Below are 23,439 nucleotides of genomic sequence, written 5' to 3'. Positions count from 1 at the left end.
GCCTTTTGGCGTTCCTGATCTCACCACCAGTTCTTTCTTTTAAAGAATGTACCAAATAGTTAATTTGGCCCCACCTAATGTTTTTGCTATCTCTCAGTTGGGTGTGTTTTGATTTTTCAGCCTACTGGCAGTGACAGCTCTTTAGATTTCATACTGACAATTAACAGCACCAGATTCCAAATGCAAATCTCTCACTTGAAATCTACTCTAGACCTTTTATCTGCTTACTTGTTTTGCTTTTATTAAGTCTAAACATTTAAAAATATACAAATTACAAATATCAGCTCACCTGTAGTATCTTGTCCAAAATAAATTCACCTGAATTTACTAATGCCTATTCCAACCAGTATTAAAACCAAGCTAACATGAATCAGCACACATTAAACTATATCATGTTACTAAACGTAGGCAATCACTACAAACAGAGATAATTAGGCCATTAGTTCAAATTGGTTAATGTGAACTTGTTTTGACTATAAAATGAAACAACATTATGCAGATGTTCATTATAAAAACCAATTAATACAAATGTTGGTTAAATTGTTAATGTTATTTATATTGTATTAGTACTGAAGTTGCCTGTAGCTGTCTGCATTAAATTTAAACAATGATGCTTGATTAAAAAGACAAAAATGTACCAAAAAGGCATTTACCTTCACCATATTCCCTTCAAGCATGGCTCAACTTGACCCACCATCCCACAAGGTACAAGAAAGTCTTATTTTTCCCAAGGAGGAATGAACTACCCCCGGCTGTCTGAACTGCTGAGCCACTGGCTGTCATCAAATGAAGTCATAGCTCTTCACTATGCACTCAAATGAGCACCAAGTAAAAAAATAATAATAAAAATAGGAACAACTTGACATGCTGTAATAACTCCTCTCTATCAAGGTTTTAGCCTGATAGTAGTCTTTGACATTGAACTGTTTGTACTAGCACGAGGATATGTTTTGATAGAGACTTCAGAGCACTTTTGTAAGTCGCTCTGCAAAAGGCTGTCTGCCAAACGCTGTAATGTAAACAAGGACAAGGGAAGTAGGGTGCTGAGGAGTGTCCAACTTTCATGATGCCTTTAACTGCAACTCATAATATTATACACTATACGGCCAGAAGATTGTGCACCGCTGACCATCACACCCATATGTGTTGCTTGTTGAAGATCTCATTCCAGATTTATTCTCCTTTGCTGTTATAATAAGCTCCACTCTTCTGGGAAGGTTTTCCACTAGATGTTGGAGCGTGGCTGTGGGGATTTGTGTTCATTCAGCTACAAGAGCATTAGTGAGATCAGGCGCTGATGTTGGTGAGGAGGTCTGGGGTGCAGTCGGTGTTCCAGTTCATCCCAAAGGTGTTCAGTGGGGTTGAGGTCAGGGCTCTGTGCAGGACACTCGAGTTCTTCCACTCCAACCTTCACACACCATGTCTTCATGGAGCTCGCTTTGTGCACAGGGGCATCGTCATGCTGGAACAGGTTTGGGCCTCTTGGTTCCAGTGAAGGGAAATTGTAATGTTACAGGATACAGAGACATTCTATACAATTGTGTGCCTCCAACTTTGTGGCAACAGTTTGGAGAAGAACCACATATGGATGTGATGGTCAGGGGAACACATACTTTTGGCCATATAGTGTATATAGCTAAGCAAAAAAAAAAAAAAAAAAAAAAAAAAACTTTAAAATGTAGTATTTACAGTAGTTTTTGTGTTTGTATTTGAGAGATAGTATTCATCTCATACCACAGTGATTTGCCAGCAATTACAGTTTTTTAATTTATTAATGAATTATATGTCTTGCCATTTGTAAAAAAATTTTTAATGTTATTCAATGACTACAATGCTCAAGTCTTCAGTACATATGAGTTTTCTGTTTTTTTTTTTTATTTTTATTTTTTGGTAACGTCAAACAGCATTTATTTATTTATTTATTTATTAACTTCAAGAGAGAAAAAAGAAGGGCTGGTGGGGGAAGGACTGTTTATAGCTGCTATAATGGAAGTGATTATAGGAATTAACTTCCATGTCAGAAAACTAAACTCTAGACTCCTAAATGTTAAATTAAAATACCCAGAAAACTTCAGCATATCAGTGATTGGCTGTAGGCTTTTTTAAAAAATGTTTTTAATTAAACAACAGCATGTATTAAATCCATTTATTATTACTCTTAGACTATGTGGAGCATCTGCCATACATGTCCCTGTGTATGAGCTGTTATAGGAACAATAACATTAGAACGAGCGCATTAATATAAACCTATAATTTATATTACAGTCATAAATATTCAGATCCGTGCTGTTATTAAAAAAATGAATCAATACCTTCTGATTGGAGAATTCATCTGTGCTGTGATATAAATCATTGTAATCAGCACACGTTCTCTTTTTAAAGAAATATGCTTTGACTTTAATCCAGGTGTGATGTCACAGTGCATGCCACATGTGTGCTGCTTAAAATTCCAGCACTTTCAATGCAAAACACCGTCCTGCATCCGTGATCGTAAATGTTTATGGTCTGTTAATGTTAACATAACGCAGTAAATAATGTTAACTTGGTTTACTGTTATGTAAAGCATTACAAAAAAAGTCATAATCCAGTAATTACAAATATACTCCAAATTTGTATTAATGAACACTGCTAGTTTATCGTTCCGTCAGAAGATTATTGCACAAACCTGTTCTCCTGCTGAGAGACTGCAAGGCATTGAAAGTAGGTTTCGTTGGTTACTGATTATAATGTAGCTTCAACAGGCCTGAGTTCGAGCAGCGTATTTCTGATCTTCATCTTCTGTGCATGATGTGAGGGCAGGGGTACAGTAACTTCTCGGCCTTTTGCCTAAGATCAAGTGTAGTATCTGTTCTTATCAGTTTAATATCTGATATATATTCTGTATGAGGACTTTATATTAAACAGATTTTTAGAGCAGGGAGCTGGAAGAGGAGCTTTCTCCGTCCGATCCACACATCGATATTTGATATTGCAGTACCTCCGGAATAGTGCAGCTTTTGGGGCAGTGATGGCTCAGTGGTTAAGGCTCTGGGTTTCTGATCAGAATGTCGGGAGTTTCAAGCTCCTGCACTGCCAAGCTGCCACTACTGGGCCCTTCAGCACAGCCCGTAACCTCCTCTGCTCCAGGGGCGCTGTATCATGACTGACCCTGCGCTCTGACCCCAGCTTCCTTACAAGCTGGGATATGTGAAGAAATGAATTTCACTGTGCTGTAATGTATATGTGACAAATAAAGGCTTCTTCTTCTAGCTCAGTGCTTATGGCTCTAGGCTACTGACCATAGGGTTGAAGGTTTAAACTCAGGAACTGCCAAGTTGCCACTCTCATCCCACTTTCCAAAAGCATTTTAGCAGGTAGAAAGAGTGTTCAGATGATGTTTGTGCTGTCATTTAGATGACATGCTTTTTACTTTGGATAAAAGCCTGTACCAAATAAACAAATGTAAATGTGCCTGTGTGTGTGTGTGTATAAATGTGCGTTTTATGTTTGCACCATTTCTCTTCTCGAAGGTGAAGAATTACCACTGTCGTGTCACTCAGCTCCCGATGCTGCGGCGTGCCTGTGCTCTCTTTGCATGGAACAGCTTTTTGGTTTCTGGCTTTGGCCTTGTGGCCATGCAGACCGTTTATGTCGTTGAGGTGTTGGTCATCAGTAGCACTGTGACATGCAAGGACAACAACTTTTGCAGAACTCTGCCAATTATTCTGTTTTAGTTTAGTTGGCTTGTGTCTGTGTTTGTGCTGACATTCCTTTGAACTGTAAGGCAACCTTGGAGGTGAGAAAGGTGCTACTTAAATAAAATGTGTTATTATACTTATGTGAAAAGCATGAGGAGTGAAAGCAGAGTGAGAAGCAGGTTTTACTGAAGCTTGGAATGAGTTTCCTCATGACTGGATCTCAGCCTATTCCACTCCAGTTGTGTTCATTTCACAAGTCAGTGGCATGCGCAGGCTAACCTAGCACGTGCTAGTCGTTGTTTAGCTATCACAATATTTCAGAAAATCAGCTGCTAAGATGAACAATATTATTGGTAGCTTTATATGTTATCATGTCCTAACAACACAAATCGAAAAAGCACAAATCAGACTATTCTGGTTCATTAAGATTTGCATTAAACGTTTATAAAATATGCTACAAAACATGTCTAATTTATTAAGCAAGCCAATAAAAAGAACAATTAAATGCAACAACAATTAAAATCTTATTTAAAACATTGAAATAGATTGGTTGGCAAAAATGTTCTGAAATGTACATGTCTGTGTTCATTTGTATTGAAATACCATGTTGTATTTGATCTCTGAAAGTAATGTACATAATAGTTTATTTTCATTATTTCATTATTCATTATTGTCATTTTACTATCTGGAGATAGACGCTGGAAAACCCACCCATTATTAGGACTAAAGTCTCAATTCTAAGGGGATTGAATCAAAACAAAACAAGGTGCCATATAATGGTGTACTGATGGAAGGAATATCACATGACAGACTCTGTGGTTATACAAAAATCATGCACATCACAGTGGTGTGATCTGTTACTACCTGGAAGTGGATTCTTTTCCAACAGCATGGTCTGGAGTGTATTATTCTACTTATAGCACTGCCAAGGTACACACTGTTTAATTTATTAATGAACGACATGTCATGCATTTTAATGGTTTATAGTTTATTGTTTAATGTCAGTTATTTCCTGTTCTCTCGTCACTCAGGTTATAGCTGCAATAAACAGTCATTGCCTCACCAGCATCTCTCTCTCTCTCTCTCCCTCTCTCTCTCTCCCTCTCTCTCTCAGAAAAAAAGAAACACAGATTGTCATTTTACCGAGAAACTGGAAATGTAAACTTCTCTGTCCTGTATACTTTCCTGTGCTGGGAAACTCAACGAAGCACTGTGACTGTTACAATGCGCTGACACTTGAGACTCCTTCCATAAATGTTAAATAAATGTCTCCTAACAAATAAAAACATCACCATATCAATGATTATATGTTTTGCTTCGTTAAACAACATATTTTTTTTAATCAGTGCATGAGCTGTTACTGTAGAACTAATAATGTATTTGAGCAAGTGCATTAATATTATATAAACATCGTTCATGTTACAGCTGGAACTACTGTCCGAGTTGGACGGTTATACAAAAGTAACGCGCACCTTCTGACCAATCAGATTCGAGAATTCCACCTCACTGTGGTATAAGAGAATATACTGCATGGTACTCATTTACAAACTGCAATCACAAAACCTAACCATGATCTGGCCTTTAGGTTACTACATGCAATGCCTGTGTTGAGATCATGAGACTCAGAGAGTCAGTGAACTAGCTAGACATGTTAGCATGTGTCTGTTAAAACAAAACAAGTAACCAACCAATGTTTCAGTTGCAGATTGAGTCTGTCTGGAATCACAATGGACAGAGGATGGAGATAATGAGAAATGTTTATTCAGCATCACTGTTACCACTGTTTCCACATTCCTAAATAATGTTACAGATTGTCTGAGTCTGTTATCACAGGTTTAAACTAGCCTGGATATACCAGGATTAGACACACGGCTGGCTTTAGTCCACCAGCGCACTACAGCTTCATAATAATCTTTTGAATAATTTTTTATTAGTGATTTTTTTTTTTTTTGCAGTTGTTGAACGATTCTGTAATAAATAATGTCCACACATTTTACATTTCACTTAATGTACAATCATTTTCTTAGCTACTTAGATTGTATGTAAGGCCTAAACCTAAAAGACACAGTTTGTGTACAATAATATCATGATATAGCATCATATTCGATAAATTGTTTTTGCACACAAGCAGTTATACACCAGATTCGAGAACAAGACATGCCTAGAAGGATAGAATTTGTAGAATTAGCTGAATTTGAATTGCTTAGTTGGATAAAAGCCCCTAACACGACCACTTCATTTGTAAAGCTGCCACGAACCTGCTTCAATATGTGATTAAAACGAAACTTAATAAGTTAAGTGATTAATTAAAACTGGCACTGTTGATGCTTTTGTTTTTCTCCAGGCAACTAATTTGTGTGTGTGTGTGTGTGTGTTTGTGTGCATGGTGCTCTGAGATGGACAGGTGTCTCATCCAGGCTGTATTCCCACCTCACTCCCAGTGTTTTCCCGGGATAGGCTTCTGATCCACTGCAACCCTGATTAGGATAATGAGTCAGTGAGAGAACTAATCAGTGTATAATGTTGCTGTTTGGCAGAAAAATCAGTTCTGTAGAAGGGTAATCATTTACACCAGAGCCCACCAGGTTAAATATTTAAGCAGTAAAGCACACCTGGTAACAGTTTTATCTATGAAGTCCTATTCCTAGATGACTTCAGTGCAGTCCATAGTGCACTAGCCACTTTTACTGTAAGGTTACACTGGGAAATTCAGCCACATGTAGGATCCTATTACAGTAATACACTTTTTTCATTTGTTATATGTAGAGGAAGAAGACAAGGAGCCATCAGAGGTCACGGCATTTTAGAATGATCATTGCAGCTGAAATAGGACAAACAGTTTCAAAGTTTTAATGTTGGTGTTTGTTCTTAATTTTAATGTTGCCTGGTTCAGTGACTATGCCTTAATCTGTAAGATTACTACTCTACATAAATCCAGTTACAAAACATTCAGCTAGTATCAGAATATAAACAAAGGTTGTACAGTATGAGAATATATTGCAGGGAACTCAATTTGAGAAATAGCTCTAGCCTGATCGGCTCCTGAAAGCTAGTGCTTTGCTACCTGTTTCATTTACAGCCTTTGCACGTTCAAAATAATTGACAGGCAGGAACAACCACCTGCTTGCAAAGAAGTTCCTTAATTGGTTAATACCGATTACAGACCCCAGGGCACTCACAGAGAGTTTTTATATCAAATCATCTACTTTAGTGATTTAGCTATCGAGAAGTAAAGACAGTTTAGTTAAAGTGTTCTGACTGAATTATAGGCTTATAGCAGCTTTAAGATTAATTGCTCTGGTTCATTGCTACCACATTACTGCATCGTCTAACATGTCTGTGCACTTTTAATTGTGTTTCCCTCTCACTACGTGATCATGTTTGAGTGCTGATCTTCATCAAAGCTCGGCTGCCCCGTTGTGCTGCAGCTTTAATAGCTCACACTTCATTAGCGTTTCATGAGACCTGTCAGATAGATGTGGCTAATCTACGCCAAGCAAAAGGGAAAACGAGCAGGCGTCTCGATCACACTCTCTTATCGGGTAATTTCGCCAGCACAGTGCTTTATAAGGTGTTCGTTTTCGTCCGTTGCTTTGTAGTTAAAAATGTCATTTTGATGCCGTTGTTTTGTGCTTGGAGGCTTAGAGGAGTCGATGATGCTGATCTTGTTGAAGCAGGTGGAAGCTTTGCTAGCATGGTTTTTCAATACATAATGAGAAATCTGTTGCATGTTATAAATCATGCGCTACACTCATTATCTTCTGGTTTCTGGCCTCAGAGAGAGGAAGAGCAAGGTGAGAAAAACACAGCAACCAAACACTGGCTCTGCTGATGGCTAGTGGCTGCGCATTGCAAATTAGTGTAATGAAGATAAGGAAAAAAACGGAACAGTCTCAGACTCTCTTAGTTGTATCTTTATCCTTGTGTACTGTACATTGTGAACCCCACAGAAATCAGATGGATGTCTCAAGACGTGGTAAAGAACTCAGCTGGAACAGACTTGGGCTGTTTCACTTGTCTTAGAAGATAATCTCAGTCAGCCTCCATGTTTCTATCTGAAAAGTGATCTGTTACTTGACATGTTACTTCCTATTGAACAGTAAACATTAAAAGACCCAATTAAAAATTTAAATCAAATCATAATTTGCGTTTATGTTTAAAACTTCAGCATGTTTTGATATCTTGGTGGGGACCAAATATCCACATGAGGATAGCAGGGTAGGAATATCTGACAGTTTTGAGAAAAACTTCAGCTTGTATTTTAAAAACAAACAATCAAAAAAACAAACAAAAAAAAACCCCTTAAAGAGCCTAGTCTTCCTTTTGGTTACTAAAGTTAAGGTTAGGGTTAGACGAAGGTGTAGGCAAAACATTAATTAACTGCATTAATATTCATGTTAATGGAAGGCCCTTAAAAAGATAGTGTGTGTGTATTTGTGTGTGTGTGTGTGTGTGTGATGTTATACTGTACATGCATAAGTAAACTCAAATTAATTTTTGTAATTAATCTAATTAATTCTAATTAAACTGTTAACTCAACTTATTTGTCTCATTTACCCACAACCTGAGAGTCAAATGGCAGATTTTAGACATACGGCAGTAATGTTAAGGTGAAAATGCAGCTTCTTTTTAACAAGGATGGACAAATATGAAATGACAACAGATATTTTTCAGACTCTCTGCTCATTAAGTGAGACAGCATGGTGACACTGGTTCAGCCCCTCGCCGTATAGCAGTCAGAGCTCGCAATACTGCAACTGCTGCAGGACACCAATTTGGCCCTGACCAGGAAAATGTAGCAGCGAGGCAGCCGTAGTGCATGAAACCTGAATGCTAATTGAGAGATACCATTTCAGGTTGATATGCGTAGCTCCTATTTGCATATATTGGAAAACAGCTTTCAAGAAAAAGATTAGAATGTTTGAATGTTTGAATCTCACAGATTCGTTCATGTTTAAATACTCTTCTTGGTCAACATTGGGAATTTGGGCATTGAAACTAAATGAAAACTATTTGGTTTATGCATCCGTGTGTTAGACTACAGTTTAAACCTGGTATATTTCTGCATTTTGACTGAGACACACAAAGGTTAGCCTATTCAAGTGAGGATTTCACAAACGAAGCTGAGCCATAAATAAACTCCAGCAAAAGCTATAACTGGATGATTCCTCAAGGGCTGGATTCTACTGCTGTCTCGCATGCTGGCTACATTCTGCTTTTACTTCTCCCTCATTAACACATTTCATAGAGATATGGGGTTTTGGTGTGAAAGAGGTTGAGATCCACCATTTTGCCCCTATCAGCTCTGTCACTATGCTTAGTGTGTGTGTGTGTGTGTGTTTTAATATCTTGATCTTGGTGGGGATCTTGTGCAGACATTTGGCTGGTCCTCTCCATTGATTTTGTTACAAATACTGCAGCATTTATTTGATGAATAAAAAAACTAAAATGTTTCCATCTGGTTACTGAGCTGAAATTTAGGGTTCACTTTAGGTTTTAGGCCTTGCGTTAATTAGCTGCATAAATAATTAAGTCAATGGATGGTCCTCAAAATCATTGGTGGCTCGTCCAAAGAGCCAAATGTTAATCTTCATAAAGTCCATGGTTCACATCTCCATACATTTTAAATTATAATACTAATACTAATTACCTCTTTTGAGTGCTCAGCAATTCCAAAAAAATGTTGCTCTTCAACAGATATAAGCTGATGTTTCATTGATTTGCTCACCTTTTCTAACTGTTTAGCTCATTTATTACTAAGCCTAGTGGTCAGAAATGAGAACTGCAACAACCACTAATGGAGGCCCATTGAGGCAGGAATCACGCTGCCCCATTTTTCTCCATAAACAGGACAGTTAATGACAATTAACCTCAAATTAGGCTAGTTTAAAAATACTCCAAGATCTTGCTTTATAGCAAATAGTCACAATTAAATCAATCAATTTCCACAAACAATAGCAAATGTACAGAAACATTCAAAAATTCAAAAATTAAGAGAGTGAAAGGAGGGTTATAGGGTGGACGATGTCCGGACATCAGAAATGCGTGTGCACTACGGTGACCTTGTTTTCCATGCAAAGGCTAAGATGTATCTCCCTTTTCCAATGTCTGATTTTTTTGGGCTAGTTTTGCTGGAACCTGTCAACTCTGGTTAATGATATTACCTTGAACCCAGTTGAAGGCATGTCTACAACCTTCACAAAAACACTGCGTATGACAGTGTTGGAGCAGCGTAGCTAGGCGTAAGTTGTGAGTTGTTTGAGGTTTGGATACAATGTGTATGTACAAAAACAAGATTTAACTGAAGCAGTAGCTATGTGCCATGCTTTAAATGTCATGTTTTAAAACAGTGGAGAATGCATTGCTTTTGCATTTCTTCTTACCATTTAACTGCGGGACGAGGTGGCAGTTGTATTCCATGTTTAGTGTGGGAGTGTGGATGCATGTGATGGCCAGAACGTGGGCTTTATGACCTGTGGATATTCTGGTGGGTCATTACTGTGGCCAGGACAGGACAGTGCATCAGGGCTCAGTGTCAGCCTTTGTATGGCACATGAGAAACAAACTCCAGTAGAGTCAAGTGATCGAAGCATCTGTCTCTGAGAGAACTGCATTTCTGTAATTAGATGCAAGGATTTTTATAATGAGGGCATAATGATGAAGAGCAGAAAGGAGAACACCGCGTCTGAAGAGAGTTGGCCTGGAGCCACAGCTGATGCACCTTTTAAACACTGATGTGAATAAAACACCAAGGTACTTAGATGTAGATATTCGTTTACACGGGGAGTTGATTCACTTGCTGTATTGCAAAGCAGAAGTGGATACCAGGCTACTACTGCTTTGTGCTTCTAATTGTGTACCATAAGCTTTCCTTTTTGCTGAAATATCTAATATATATATATGAATGTATGAATGAATGAATGAACAAACTATTATAAGCAACCAGGCAGCTGAAAGATATAAATGGGGATCTCAATAAACACCAACTACCTATAAACTAAGCTCACCAATATTACAGTCTATTGTTTAATAAATTGAAGAAGATAAAAATTGAGCTCATGATTAAAATATTATTAACTGTGCAGCCCTAGTATATGTCTAATCTAATTGACATTTGATTATTCAAATGAAATAGGAATCCCTTACAATTTTAAAAACTACCCCTTAATGCAGTTTGTGCTCTGAAATAAACTTGACTGTTTTGTCTAATTCTGTTTGTGGGTTAGTGGTTTTCCTCATATCTATCTACTTTATTCCTTTTACTGTGATTCAGTGTAAAATATGAAAAGCTACAGTCAATTTGATTGCATAAATCAGTGCTTTTTTTAAAAATTTTTTTTTAACCAAGTAAAACTCAATTTAAGTTGCTTTGTAACTACACTGGAGTTCTCACAAACTTTAAATCTATTAAAGTTCTAATTTTCCCAAACATTAATCATTTCAAATCATATTATGGAGTAATGCTTCAAATTATGAATTAAAACCATATCCCATTAACCAAATATAACATGTTCATCTTACTTGAAATGAACACATTTGTGTTAAATTACCCAAGAAGGTCCACATAGCAGCAGTTTAATACTGCTCATTTCAATGCATATTATTGAATTAGTAAGTTTCAGAAATTTAAATAATAAAAAAGAAAACAGTGAGCTAATATTACAACATAAATGACTTTCAACAAATCCTAAATTCTGTAATATTGTATGACGTGAGCTGCAGGCAGATGGTAAAGGTAGCTGATGAAATGTACTTTGGTAATCTCCTCTCAGATGCTGCTGTAGACATAGCATCCTCCATGTAAAGAAGGCCAGCCATCGAGCTATAAGGAGGACTCTGTGCTAATCAGACACTAACACAGGAGTGTGCCTCAGCAGCAGTGGTGAAAGTGCTGCAGACTGATAATAACATTGCTCTAGTGGAACTGAAGCTGGATCTTCCACTCAACACAGCTAATTGAACACCTAGCCCAAATTGCAGTATAGTTGCCCAATCAAGTGACTGGGTTATCCCAACTGGACCCTTATGTATACTAAAAAATTGTATTGAAGCTGAGACCTTAGAAAAGGGCATGTAAACTGGCTGCAGTGGCAGATGCAGAAGCACTAAAGTTGAGATTAATGCCTCCAGTACAGACGCTAGTGGTAAGGCTGATAAAGGCTGATGAGCGTGTAAATCTGTGACCCATTCCACTGAATATAAAGGAGCTGACACAACACTTGGCACAGTGTACAGTGCCTTGCATAGGTATTCACTGCACTTGAACTTTTCCACATTTTGTATTGTGACTTGGAACTGAAATAGATGTAACTGGGAATGTACTATACACAAAATAGTCCATAATAGTGAAAAAACTTATTTATAATCTACTTATAATCAAAAATGTAATTTTATCCCTAAATTAGTACTGGTACAACTAGTTGCCATCAGAAGACACATAATTAGTTGAGTGAAGTTCACCTGTGCATGATTAAAGTGTCACATGATATGAATACACATGATCCCAAAAGATCCCAGAGTTTGTTAGAAAACATACCTAAACAAACAGCATAATGAAGCTATTAAAACAAATCCAGGACAATCAAGGTTTATTTATCTCAGGTATTATTTATCTCAAGCTTTGAACATTTAATGGATTACCTTAAATCAACCATGACTGCCTAAAGGAGGCTTTTCACCAAAAGTCAGTGACTGGGTAACGAGGGCATCAGTCAGAAAAGCGACCGAGAGACCAAGGGTATCTCTGAAGGATCTGGATAGATCTACAGCTCAGATGATAAACGCTGTTCACAGGACATCCATAGCCTAGACAAAGCCCTACGTTTGTCAGAAACCAAACACTACTCATCATCCTGTGAACTCCATTCCTGCAGTGAAGCATGGTGGTGGTAGCATATGTTGTGGGGCAATTTTTCATCAGCAGGGACATAAATACAGTGCAATCCTAGAAGAAAACCTGTTCTAGACTTTACACTGGGGCAGAGCTTCACCCTCCCACAGGACAATGACCCTAAGAATACTGCCAAAGCAACACTGGAGTGGTTCAAACCCAAGAACCTGAATGTGTAGAATGGCTCAGTCAAAGCCCAGACCTTAATCTGATTGAGTATCTGTGGCAATGCTTGAAGTTGCTGTTCACCAACTGTCTCCAGAGCTTTAGCAATTTTGCCAAGAAGAATTGGCAGAAATATCAGGATCCAGATATGCAAAGTGGATAGAAACATATCCCAAAAGACTTGCAGCTGTAACTGCAGCCAGAGGTGGTTCTACCAAGTTTCTCAGGATCTGAATACTTATGAAAGCAAGAAATGTCTGTTTTTTAAGTTTAATAATCCAAATGTTGTATAAATAAAATGATAAAAATCCTAAATACATCCATTTTAATCCCAAGTTGTTGCTCAAGAACATGTGGAAAAGTTCAAGGGGTTGAATACTTATGCAAGGAATTGCATGACACTATGGTGAAACAAAATAAAGCACAGTAGATCAATGGAATTGTTAACGCAGATGAGAAGGCAAGTTGGCCGGTATAACACCATTGCTGGCATAACATCATCATCATCGGAAGCCTTGTAAAGACCCACTGAAACATCTGCTGCTAATACCATGCAGGTCTTTGACAGACAGGGCCTGGAGGCACTAGCAAGGTGGTGTACCAAGACCAAATTATGGCTTTGTCCCCTGGGAGGGATCCTAGCAAAATGCAAAGGGTGAGTGAGTGTGCTCCATCTATGCGCCAGTTCTATGCAAACTTTTTTCAGTATGTGTGAGATGTTGTTCTTTCATTGGGAATGATGTTCTGGAGTTTTTTTTTGCAGAGTTGGCTAGAAGCATCTCTTTCTGGGTCTACCATAAAAGTGTATGTGGCAGCATTGTGTACAGTTGATGGTTTACCCCTGGGAGAGCATAACATACTCAAAACTTTTTCCTAAAGGTGGAATGTCTCCTATGGTCCTGTCTCCTACTTATAATTCCTGCTAAACCTTCTGTACGAGTTTCCATATTAACCAATGGAAGATGCAGATATAAAATGTCTTTCACCTAACACAGCTTTTCTTTTTCTTTTTTGCTGTCTATCACTACGGTAAATTGTCTGCTCTGGGGAGTGGAGTTATTGGCATTGTGGTATATCAATAAACCTTTCATTCTATCTGTTGCTGCAGAATGCACCAAGGCTAGTACATCTCTAACACTACATGGAAGTCAGAGGCAGGCGACCTGGATCACTTGAGTTGATAGGATGCCCACGTGTTTTCATGGTGAGGAGGTGGTGAAGAAGTTCTGCTATTGGTGCTTGGCAAGGAAACAAGTGATTGGAAATAATAGCTCTTAAAGAAACCATAGATCCTGTTGAATGGCAGTCATTCATTCAACTGTAGAATCAAGGTTATATATGAAACCTTCCAATATCATGTAGTGATGAATAATATAAACCGTAGCTTGCTCCTGGGATGATATGTGTGGCTCAGAATAATAACAATATTGGACCTGCTCTAAATGTTAACTAATAACTATTTTAATTTACAATGGCTTGCTTGTGATTTCTGGTACATTGTGATCACCTTATTTAGTGACATAAACTGTTTAAACATCTTGATACCCATACAAAGGCTGCACACAATTGCAATACATGGATATTATTCAGAATCTCCTGTATGATGCTGTGCAGTAGACGGAGCAGTGAAAACATCATTTCGTACGTCATTTTGGTTGATGCAGCCTAATAAGGTGGAGTTTCAAGTTGCTCCTGAGAAGCTCAAAGTTCATGACATTTATAACATGGCCTGTTTGTTTCTCGGTATTTACTTTGAAGGTTAAACTGGCCTGTAGCAGTAATTACATTGTTGCCTCCCCCATGGTCATATCAAATCGATGGAAGACCTTTAAGGAAGACTCAGAGGTGTTTTAGAGATCCAAGGCTCAATCTGCAGTGCTGCTAATTAATATCAGTGTCTAATTCAATTATTCAGGCTCCAAAGCATTACAGTAGCTTAAAAAAAGCTCTTGTTTGGTCATCCTTTAACAGGACACAGAAGTCAAGTTTTAAAACCTCTAAATTCATCTTTTGGAATGCTTTATGCAGGACTAGTGTTCAGTACAAAGATTGGCATAGCTTGAGACTAAATTGGATGGTCCTTTGGGATTCTCTCGCTAGCTTAAAAAGGAAAAAAAAACAGCCCTTAGAATGTTGCCAGTTATCCCACAAGGGTGTGACAGTGGTTTCAATCGCCTTTGAAGATCACATCTGTGATCAGATGCAAAACATCTGCTGATGGCATGCAGTTTTGAGATATCTGCTGAGAAAAAATTACATACGCATTAAAAAAAGACACACAAGTAAATCAAACATGATCAATTTGTTAACCAAGCTCAGAACACGGTGTGCTATTTCCCATTGTCAGGATCAGAAAACCTTCAACCAATCAATTTCTCTGGTAAGAATAGCCTTAAAGCTAAGTTTGTTGAGGCTGTGTTTAATTTTTTTTTCCATTTTACATTTTAATAACACATTGCAGTTGTATGCTGTATGGGTTTCAGTTTCATAACAAGATGACACGCTTTTTGTATTTTAAATAGTAACAGGAGGACAGTGAACAGACACAGTGCTGTGCATGATAAGTACTTTGAAACCGAATGACAGCGTCTCAGTTATTCTCCTGATTTAATGAGCAAGTGTCAATCCTAAATGTAGTAAAGGAATTTCAAGTGGATGGCACAGTGTCCTGAGCTACAGTAGGAATAGCTATGGATTTTGCCTGTGTAGAATCATTCAGTAAGCTTATAAGCTAGTTTAGTATCTTAAGAGCATTTGGTCTTCATTTGTTTAAGGTGTCCTTTGAGGTTTTCTGTTTTCATTTACTCTTTCTGTCAAAGGCCTGATCTGACTGAAAGGTTTGATCCAATGACTCACTCATCATTTAAGAAAGCGTAACACTTCAGTCCCATCTGAAGTCATGTCCTACCATTTCATAAAACTTCACATTAAAAGGCTTATAAAAGTCACGCAACTGCTCAATGACCTCCTGGTCGATTTGCACATGTGTCCTGCCCTTGGACTTGCCAAGGCACCGAGGAGTGCTGCTGCTCTCAGGCTTCTTCAAACAAGGGAAGCCTTTCGTTCGGTTGAAATAGAAGTGCTTGTCTGTGATGATGCGTTTAAGTCCCAGAAAATCCTGCACACGGCCCAGCTCACCGGCTGGATCCGTGATGAGCCGTTCGCCGCTCACAAAATGGATCTGCGAGAGCCGGAAGTACTGCAGCCAGTTCTCTAGGTGCAGGATGTACATGCCTATGCGTATGGCGTTCCACGAGGTGTCCACCAAACCCTGGCTCCTGTTCTTGAAAGCGAGCTCTTCAAAGCTGGGGATGTCTGGCTTTTTGGACAGTGTCTGTGTGTAGTCGGAGATGGCTCGTGTCACTGGATTTCGCACCACCACAATGAGTTTGGTGTCTTGGGACATACTGGCGATGCGGCGTGGAGCCTCACGCGTTACGAAGTAGCTGGGTGTTTTCTCCATGGTGATTTGGCTGTCCAGTGTTCGTGGCATTAGGCCTCTAGAGAGGAACAGAAAGAAATGGCAGTGATGAAAGACCTGGGTACAGTCCTGTTTTAAACCGCTAATTTTATCCTTAAAAAAATAGAAAAAATCTAAACAGAAAAAAAAATCTAGGGAATTATTATCATATTAGGGAAATAAAAAATTAAATAATGACAAATAAATAGAAATTACAGAAATCACTACATTTTTTTTCATATTATGTGCTTCTTTGCATCATAATTTACACTAAACAGTGAAATACCACCAATTTGCTTGAATTGCTTACTTCAAAAATAAATTTCAGCTATTAAAAATGGAAGGAAATAGATGACACAGCCGGTAACATTTACAAGTAGCATGTTTCACAAAGCCATAGAACTATGCGATATGCAGAATAAGTAATTATTCTGGCCAATATTCCTGATGAAGAGGTAAAAATAACTCTGGCCTTTGGGTTTTATTTATAGAAGGAAAAAAAAAATCAGGAGGATAAAAGAAAACAGCCAGTGCACATAGGTACAAGCCTCCTTGAAAAATTGAGATTCTGTTACAGTCGCAAAATCAGTGCACATAGTCAGACACACACACAGAAGCTTTTAATACTTTCAGCCAATATTTTCAGTCCCTTATCTCCCCAGTGTGTTTGATGCTGAAGGGCATGGGGAAATTATCAAATCTCAGCCACATCCTGCACTCTTAGTCATAAATCACCATCACCTGCATTACAGATGCACAATACCGAGAGAGGCTTTGGGAAATCTAGGACACTTGAAATAGGTCATTATTATCACAAAGTTTTCCAGTAGAAAACCATCAAATCCTCCAACTTCAAAGTTGTAGAAACATGAACTGGTGAACTACAGAAAGGGAGGATTTTTATGTCTTTTTTTTTTTTTTTTTAAACAGTGTAATCATCAGTACTGTGCCATACAAGTTTTCTGCATTGGTATTAATCTGAACTGAAGGACATTTTTATCTCCTGATCAATTTTTCTCTGTTTTCTCAAAAAATTGAGTAATAGATTTCTCAACATTATTGATTATTGATATGTCTCAAAGATCACCCAATATACACTTGGACAATCACAAACAGCATGTGCTGCAGATGGAGCACAATCATTTTATGTAGGCAATAAACTACATTGGGGTATTTTTCAGAATACTGAAATACTAGAACGCAATACTTTAAACTGCAGAGTGTTAGACGCTTTTGTTAAAAATGAAAAAGAAAAAGTCAGGAAAGAATAATACACTCTGAAAAAGATGTACCAGAGCTGTTCGAATGTCCCAAATGACGCACTTGCGGCTTCCCGGACCTCGTTTGTGCATGCCCATGAAGCTGTAGGATGTCCCATTTCTCATTTACAGATCCAAAAGATTCTCACATGCACCCTTTGGAGACGCCTGAATTAAAGCGGACTCAGCAGCGGTCTCTTACCCAAAACCCCTTGCGACTGGTAGCGAGCACCAATCACAGTGAAAGGGTTTGTTAAGAGAAAAGAGAGCTGCAAGGCATATGAAAAGAGAGAACAAAATCTTCAAATAAAGAGTCCTACTGTGTCTTTCGTTATTATTCTATTCGTCATTAAGCAGAATTAGGGTACAAATCACGTGAAACAAACCCATCAAAAGTAATCGAGTAAAACTGAGTATGTACTAAACTAATTTAGATAATTAACTACTGACTACTACTACTAAAGCCTACCTACACATGACGTCATATGGAGCTACTGGGTTTTCATCATGGTACATCATTCACATTTTTCAAATCATTTCATTTTCAGTCTTTTTTCTGTTTGTGGAAAAAAATGATCCTGAACGTTCATGTCTGGATAGAAAATGAAGTTTGTTTTACTGGTCATAGCATTGCAGCCACTTATTTCTAATTTCTAATTTCTAATTTTCAGATGTTACATTCTGAATGACACGGTGACTCTTTGCTAAGATTGCTTAAGCATTGCGCTTCACTCGGGCTGCACGATTCTTGATGAACTAGGAATCACAATTTTTTTCTAAGAATTGAATCACGATTCTCACTCCCTTCTTTTTATAAGTGACAAATATCCATATTTTTTAAATCCGTACGTTACTGCAGCAGACCGTAGTAGCTACGTTTTCCTAGCGGATTTCCTTGGATGGTCTCAGGTAAGAGTTGAGTGAGCGGGATGATATTGCTCATTTTTCTTGCCGAGCACACAAACATCTGACTTCCTACATTAGCTGGATATGAATGTATTTATTCATAAAAATGGTTTATAAGAGCACTTACACAGGAAAAATCCAGTTAGTTGATATGTTCGTCTCGTACGAGAGCTCCTGAGTTTGTGTAAATTTATGCATAAGGAAACTCTAACGTAAAGCTCGACTGATACACTAAGCTTCAAATCATATACTTGGCTTGAGTTACTTCAATTTTATACATGGATTATGCTGTCAAGTTTAACCTGTTTAATAAATTTAATAAACACTGGGCCAAACGGCACTTCACAAACATTCTATGAAAACCATCTCATATTAACGAGGTGAAAGAAACCAATGCAAAAACAAATCCATAAATTATGACAAATAAGTTTGGCTATTAGGACAAAAGAAATGGCACCCTGTACAAGGAAGAAGTAAATTGTTTGTGTGTGTCTGTTGTAGCTGACATGCTGCAATGATGAGCAATACTGAAACATTTAGTGCACGCTGCGCATGATGGCACGGAGGGGAGTGTTGCCGTCTCACAGGCTCACAGTCGGGTTACTGTAAGTTCTTCTTCCTGGGTTCATATGAGTTTCCTCTGGGTTCTCTGGTTTCCTCCCATCTCCCAAATTCCTGCAGCTAGCTGGATTGACTATGCTATATAGCCTCTAAGTGTGAATGAGTGTGTGAAGGTGTGTGAATTCTCGTACCTAGTGTTTAACCCTGTCCCTGATAAAGCAGTTATTGAAGATGAATGAATGAATGAATGAATGTACTTAGGAGGTACTCTTCCATTGTTTAGTCATCATTTTGTTGCTTTCAGCTCTCTGTAAACTTTGTGTGCCAAGAATACGCTTACGGGTGATTGGTATTTATCAACATACACATGTGAAAACATGTGAAAACATTCACACAACATTAGTAAAACACTTATAAATGAAGCCCATTGTCTGAATCACTTGGAAAACAAGCTGAGTCTGCTATTCTTAGCTGGGATTCCTGCTAATTTGCAGCTCCAAACTGGACTCCAAATGCCATCGTCTGAAATGTGTCCTCGTGTCAGCAGAGGGTGCTTAGTCATTAGCCCACTCGCAGTGTAGGGTATTTCTATTTCTTTCTATTTCTATGTTCTTATGACCGTTGGTGTTGCTACAAAAGTCCCTGCTACCAAAATAGTCCAAAACAATCAGTTGCAAGGCATTGATTTACAGTTATTTAGATGACGTGGATGCCAAAATTAAACCTTCCTTTGACTTCTTTAAAATAGAAGAGGGCTTTCCCCAATACAGCAAAATATTCTCGATACAGCAAAAGTTAGAAATGCCTGAATATGTGCCTGAGGTTTCCATTTTAAATTGAATAAAACATTCAACAGTAGTAAAACAAAAGTACATTAATGATAGTGTTTGTGTGCTCCAAAACAAAAGCTGTGCAATAGAATGCAACAAGATTAAACATGGCGACGTAAACATTAGCTCTCTAGCCAAGCTTGTACTGGTGTGACTCTCGGAACCGTGGGGCTTTTCATTTCCGATTCTGCTGTTAGCTAGTTGTGCTGTCAAAGTCACGTAGCTCTCTGTAGAGATTCAATCCTGTGTTCTCCATTACCAAGTAGCGTCTCATATCTGCAGCTATGAACTTCCCAGTCGCTGCCTGGATTGAATTAGCAAGGAAAGGCTGCCTGAATGCAGCAGAGAGAGTTTGATTGCTTTTGTCTGTGTGTGTGTGTCTGTGTGTGTTGCGTCATTTTTTCTAGTTTTAGAGACGGACACAGAAGGGTCATGGTAAAAGATTCAATTCAACTCAATTTTTTTTGTACAGCGCTTTTAACCATAGACATTGTCACAAAGCAGCTTTACAGAAATATATAAACTCAGGATATAAATTGTAAATGTATAAATTTATCCCTAATAAATGAGCCAGAGGCGACGGTGGTGAGGAAAAACTCCCCGAGATGACGTGAGGAAGAAACCTTGAGAGGAACCAGACTCAAAAGGAACCCATCCTCATCTGGGTGCTAACGGATACTGCGATTATATATCATTTCTCTTCTATAACTGTGTACTACATGGACAAATAGTGCAATTGTGCAACCAGGAAATTAGTTACAGTTTTCATATATAGTCTGTTTTGTTGAACCTATCCGCTGTTCACTGATGGAGACCTGAGTGCAAAACTGCTCACGGCAACCGCAGCTCTAAAGCCAACACAGCCATCACAGTCTCAAACCATCACAGTCTCAAACCATCACAGTCTCAAACCATCGCAGTAAACTCCCCATATGAACCGCAGTCCAATGCCACCTCCATGGTCCCCAAGTGGCACCATCCCCAGCAATCCCACTGATCCATGTGGGGCCACCCCCAGCAGCAGCGAGCAATCTCCAACCGATGAGAAATCCAACCAGAAGTAGGGCATCAGGATGGATCAGGCAGGGGCGGAGAGCAGAAGGGGTCAGGATCACTGGTATCTCAGGAGTAGCATGTGTAGCATGTTTGTAGTACAATAATGCTGCCTTCAATTCCTGTCGGAAATATCATAATTATGAGGTGAGCACACACGAATGGCACCAGAGCTCATATTTTTCCACGAGCCCTGACTTTCCGAGTTTGGGGGCATGTCGATAACAAAAAGTCAAGGTGGCTGCCAGCGTAAATGTGACATCTACAGCTGACAGTAAGATAGAACGTGGTAATTTGGCATGTTAGCTGTTCATTTTTTTCATTTCCTTTCAGTAAAGATTAATAACCCCTCTTGTCGTTGATGATACATAAAAAAGACGTTTTCTTACACCGACCATTTTTTTTCGACCAAAACTACTTGAACACAGATTACTTACACACAAGCTTCTGAGGAAGAATTGAAGGCTGCATTAGCACCGGTGCATTCTACACATATTTGGCAGATTTCAATCCATCTTTACATCCACCACTCAGCATTGTAACTTACTGCGAAGGTACGAACCCTCTCCTTTACATCAGATCTTGAGCTTTGAATTTTCCAGTTCCTGCTTGCTGCTGACGGGAGCCATTGCTGTTTTCACAGGCTAATACCCTAGCTGCTCACCTAACAGCCCTTAGGATATAAATTGTAAATGTATAAATTTATCCCTAATGAGCAAGTCAGAGGGGATGGTGGTGAGGAAAAACTCCCTGAGACGATATGAGGAAGAAACCTTGAGAGGAACCAGACTTATATTTATATTAACTTATATTAATATAAGTGGAATTTAATGACGAATAGCCTACTTTATTATTCAGTTTGTTTAATGTATTGTTCAATACAGACATATCGAACTGAGAGCCTCGTATTGAACGAACCTGAAAAAAAAAGCCTGAGATCACATATTGGTGCCAAGGGTCTCATATTATTCACACCACTTTTGTCATATTGTAACTGCCATTTCATCTTGTCGATCTCTTTCTTATTTATTAAAGTAGATAAGAGCCTGGTCTTGAATGACTGAAAATAACTGCCTGGGAACATTGCCAAGATGGCCACCGAGTGGACAGATTTTTACTAGGACTTTGGTACAAATGTTGTTAGAAATGTTCTTCCACAAGTAGCTTATAATAGCATTTTTCTACCAGAGAGGGCTTCTGAGGCCCCAAATGCTACATGCAGCAGCTTTACCCTAGCTGAATATATATATATATATATATATATGATACAGTACAGCCTGTACAGTATCATATTCTGTGTGACAACTGGATTATATATATATATGGATTATATACAGAACATGATATATATATATATATATGTATATAATCCAGTTGTCACACAGAACATGATACTGTACAGGCTGTACTGACAGCTCTTAACATTCTTCAATTAATTAGACAGATTTTAAGCCCACAGTAGCCATTTATGTAATGTCATTGCCAATTTTTCCATTTTAGTCCTTTGAAGTGTCATTTACACACAGACTTTAAGATAAGCTTTATTGCTATAGGTCAGTGTATGCTAAGGGATCTTTTTATTATTAGCAAAAAACCCAATAATATAAATTAATATTATATTGACCGTCTCATGGCAATGAAAGTACAGGTTAGAGAATAAGTTCACGTCTCCATCAGTTGTGAGTCATTCCCAGTTTTTAATAGTCTTTCCTGGGATGGGAATGACTATAAGTTACCTCCACGGTCCACAGAAATATCGATCCGTTTAGCTTGATTTATGAACAGTGTTCTGCTGGCCAGGTTGTCTCAGTTAGCCTTACCAGTTCAAGGCCAGAGGCAACAATTAATCTTGTACAGAATGGAGCAATAGCTCTTCTCCAAACAGCTTAACTGCATGCTTAAATACATGCCACTAATCATAACTATGTTGATGGAATACACAATAAAGTAGCATAATCAGTCAGGTCTGTCTTGCTATGTGTACACCATAATTGTAACTTTGAATTATAGTTTTATTGCAGCTCATATGGCTCGTAACTCATATCGGTCATGTTGCTTGTGTTAAATCTTAATGAAATGATTTTGCTGAAAGAGATAAATCCTCATTTTAGTCAAGTTCCCAGATAGCACACAAACCTTGGTGGGTAATATTTATATGTCTTAATCATGCATGTTGGGGTGACGTCCATAAGCTGAAGAGAGAAGTCGCTGGTAGCTGAGGGTTTTTTTTTTAAATCTTTTTTCTGTTTGCGCATCCCCTTCCATCTTTGAATGACGGACGCATTAGCCAATAGAAATTCAGCACACTACCGCCAGCTCATGTGTAACTGTGAATTTGAAGCAGCAGCAGCGAGTGACACTGGCTAACAGAAAGGTAAGTAATATCTCGTTCTCCAGTGTAAATGCAGGTCAAAAACACTTTACAATACAGTTCCATAATTAATAAAAATAAAAGCTTAAGTACTTACTAACTTAGCTGTTATCACAGTAGTTTCTCAATAATTACTAATCATTATAATAAAACTCTATGCTGACTATGATTTAGTACCTAATGTCACATTACTATTCTGATAAAACGTTTTGTGGTAACTAAATAAATTGGTCTACTCATCACAACTATGCTGAGAAAAGTGTAATG

General features: G+C 38.3%; 1 protein-coding gene and 1 non-coding gene across 2 annotated transcripts in view; one reads left to right on the top strand and one right to left on the bottom strand.

Annotated features, from left to right (window-relative positions):
• Positions 1-2,806: 2,806 nt before the first annotated feature.
• On the top strand, positions 2,807-2,998 carry LOC113536356 (U2 spliceosomal RNA). Its single transcript, XR_003403677.3, has one exon. It is a non-coding gene; the product is annotated as a U2 spliceosomal RNA (small nuclear RNA).
• Positions 2,999-15,149: 12,151 nt separating this feature from the next.
• Positions 15,150-23,439, bottom strand: part of hs3st2 (heparan sulfate (glucosamine) 3-O-sulfotransferase 2) — a 33,020-nt gene continuing 24,730 nt past the window's right edge. Inside the window, exon 2 of the mRNA XM_026929959.3 lies at positions 15,150-16,232. Within this exon, the coding sequence (XP_026785760.1) occupies positions 15,614-16,232 (619 nt within the window). The 3' untranslated portion in view covers positions 15,150-15,613. The remainder of the gene's footprint in view (positions 16,233-23,439) is intronic.

The sequence above is a fragment of the Pangasianodon hypophthalmus genome, chromosome 23 (assembly GCF_027358585.1).
Source record: "Pangasianodon hypophthalmus isolate fPanHyp1 chromosome 23, fPanHyp1.pri, whole genome shotgun sequence".
Lineage (NCBI taxonomy): Eukaryota > Metazoa > Chordata > Actinopteri > Siluriformes > Pangasiidae > Pangasianodon > Pangasianodon hypophthalmus.
The sequence above is the reverse complement of the archived record's forward strand: the minus strand, read 5'-3'. Positions and strand labels throughout refer to the sequence as shown.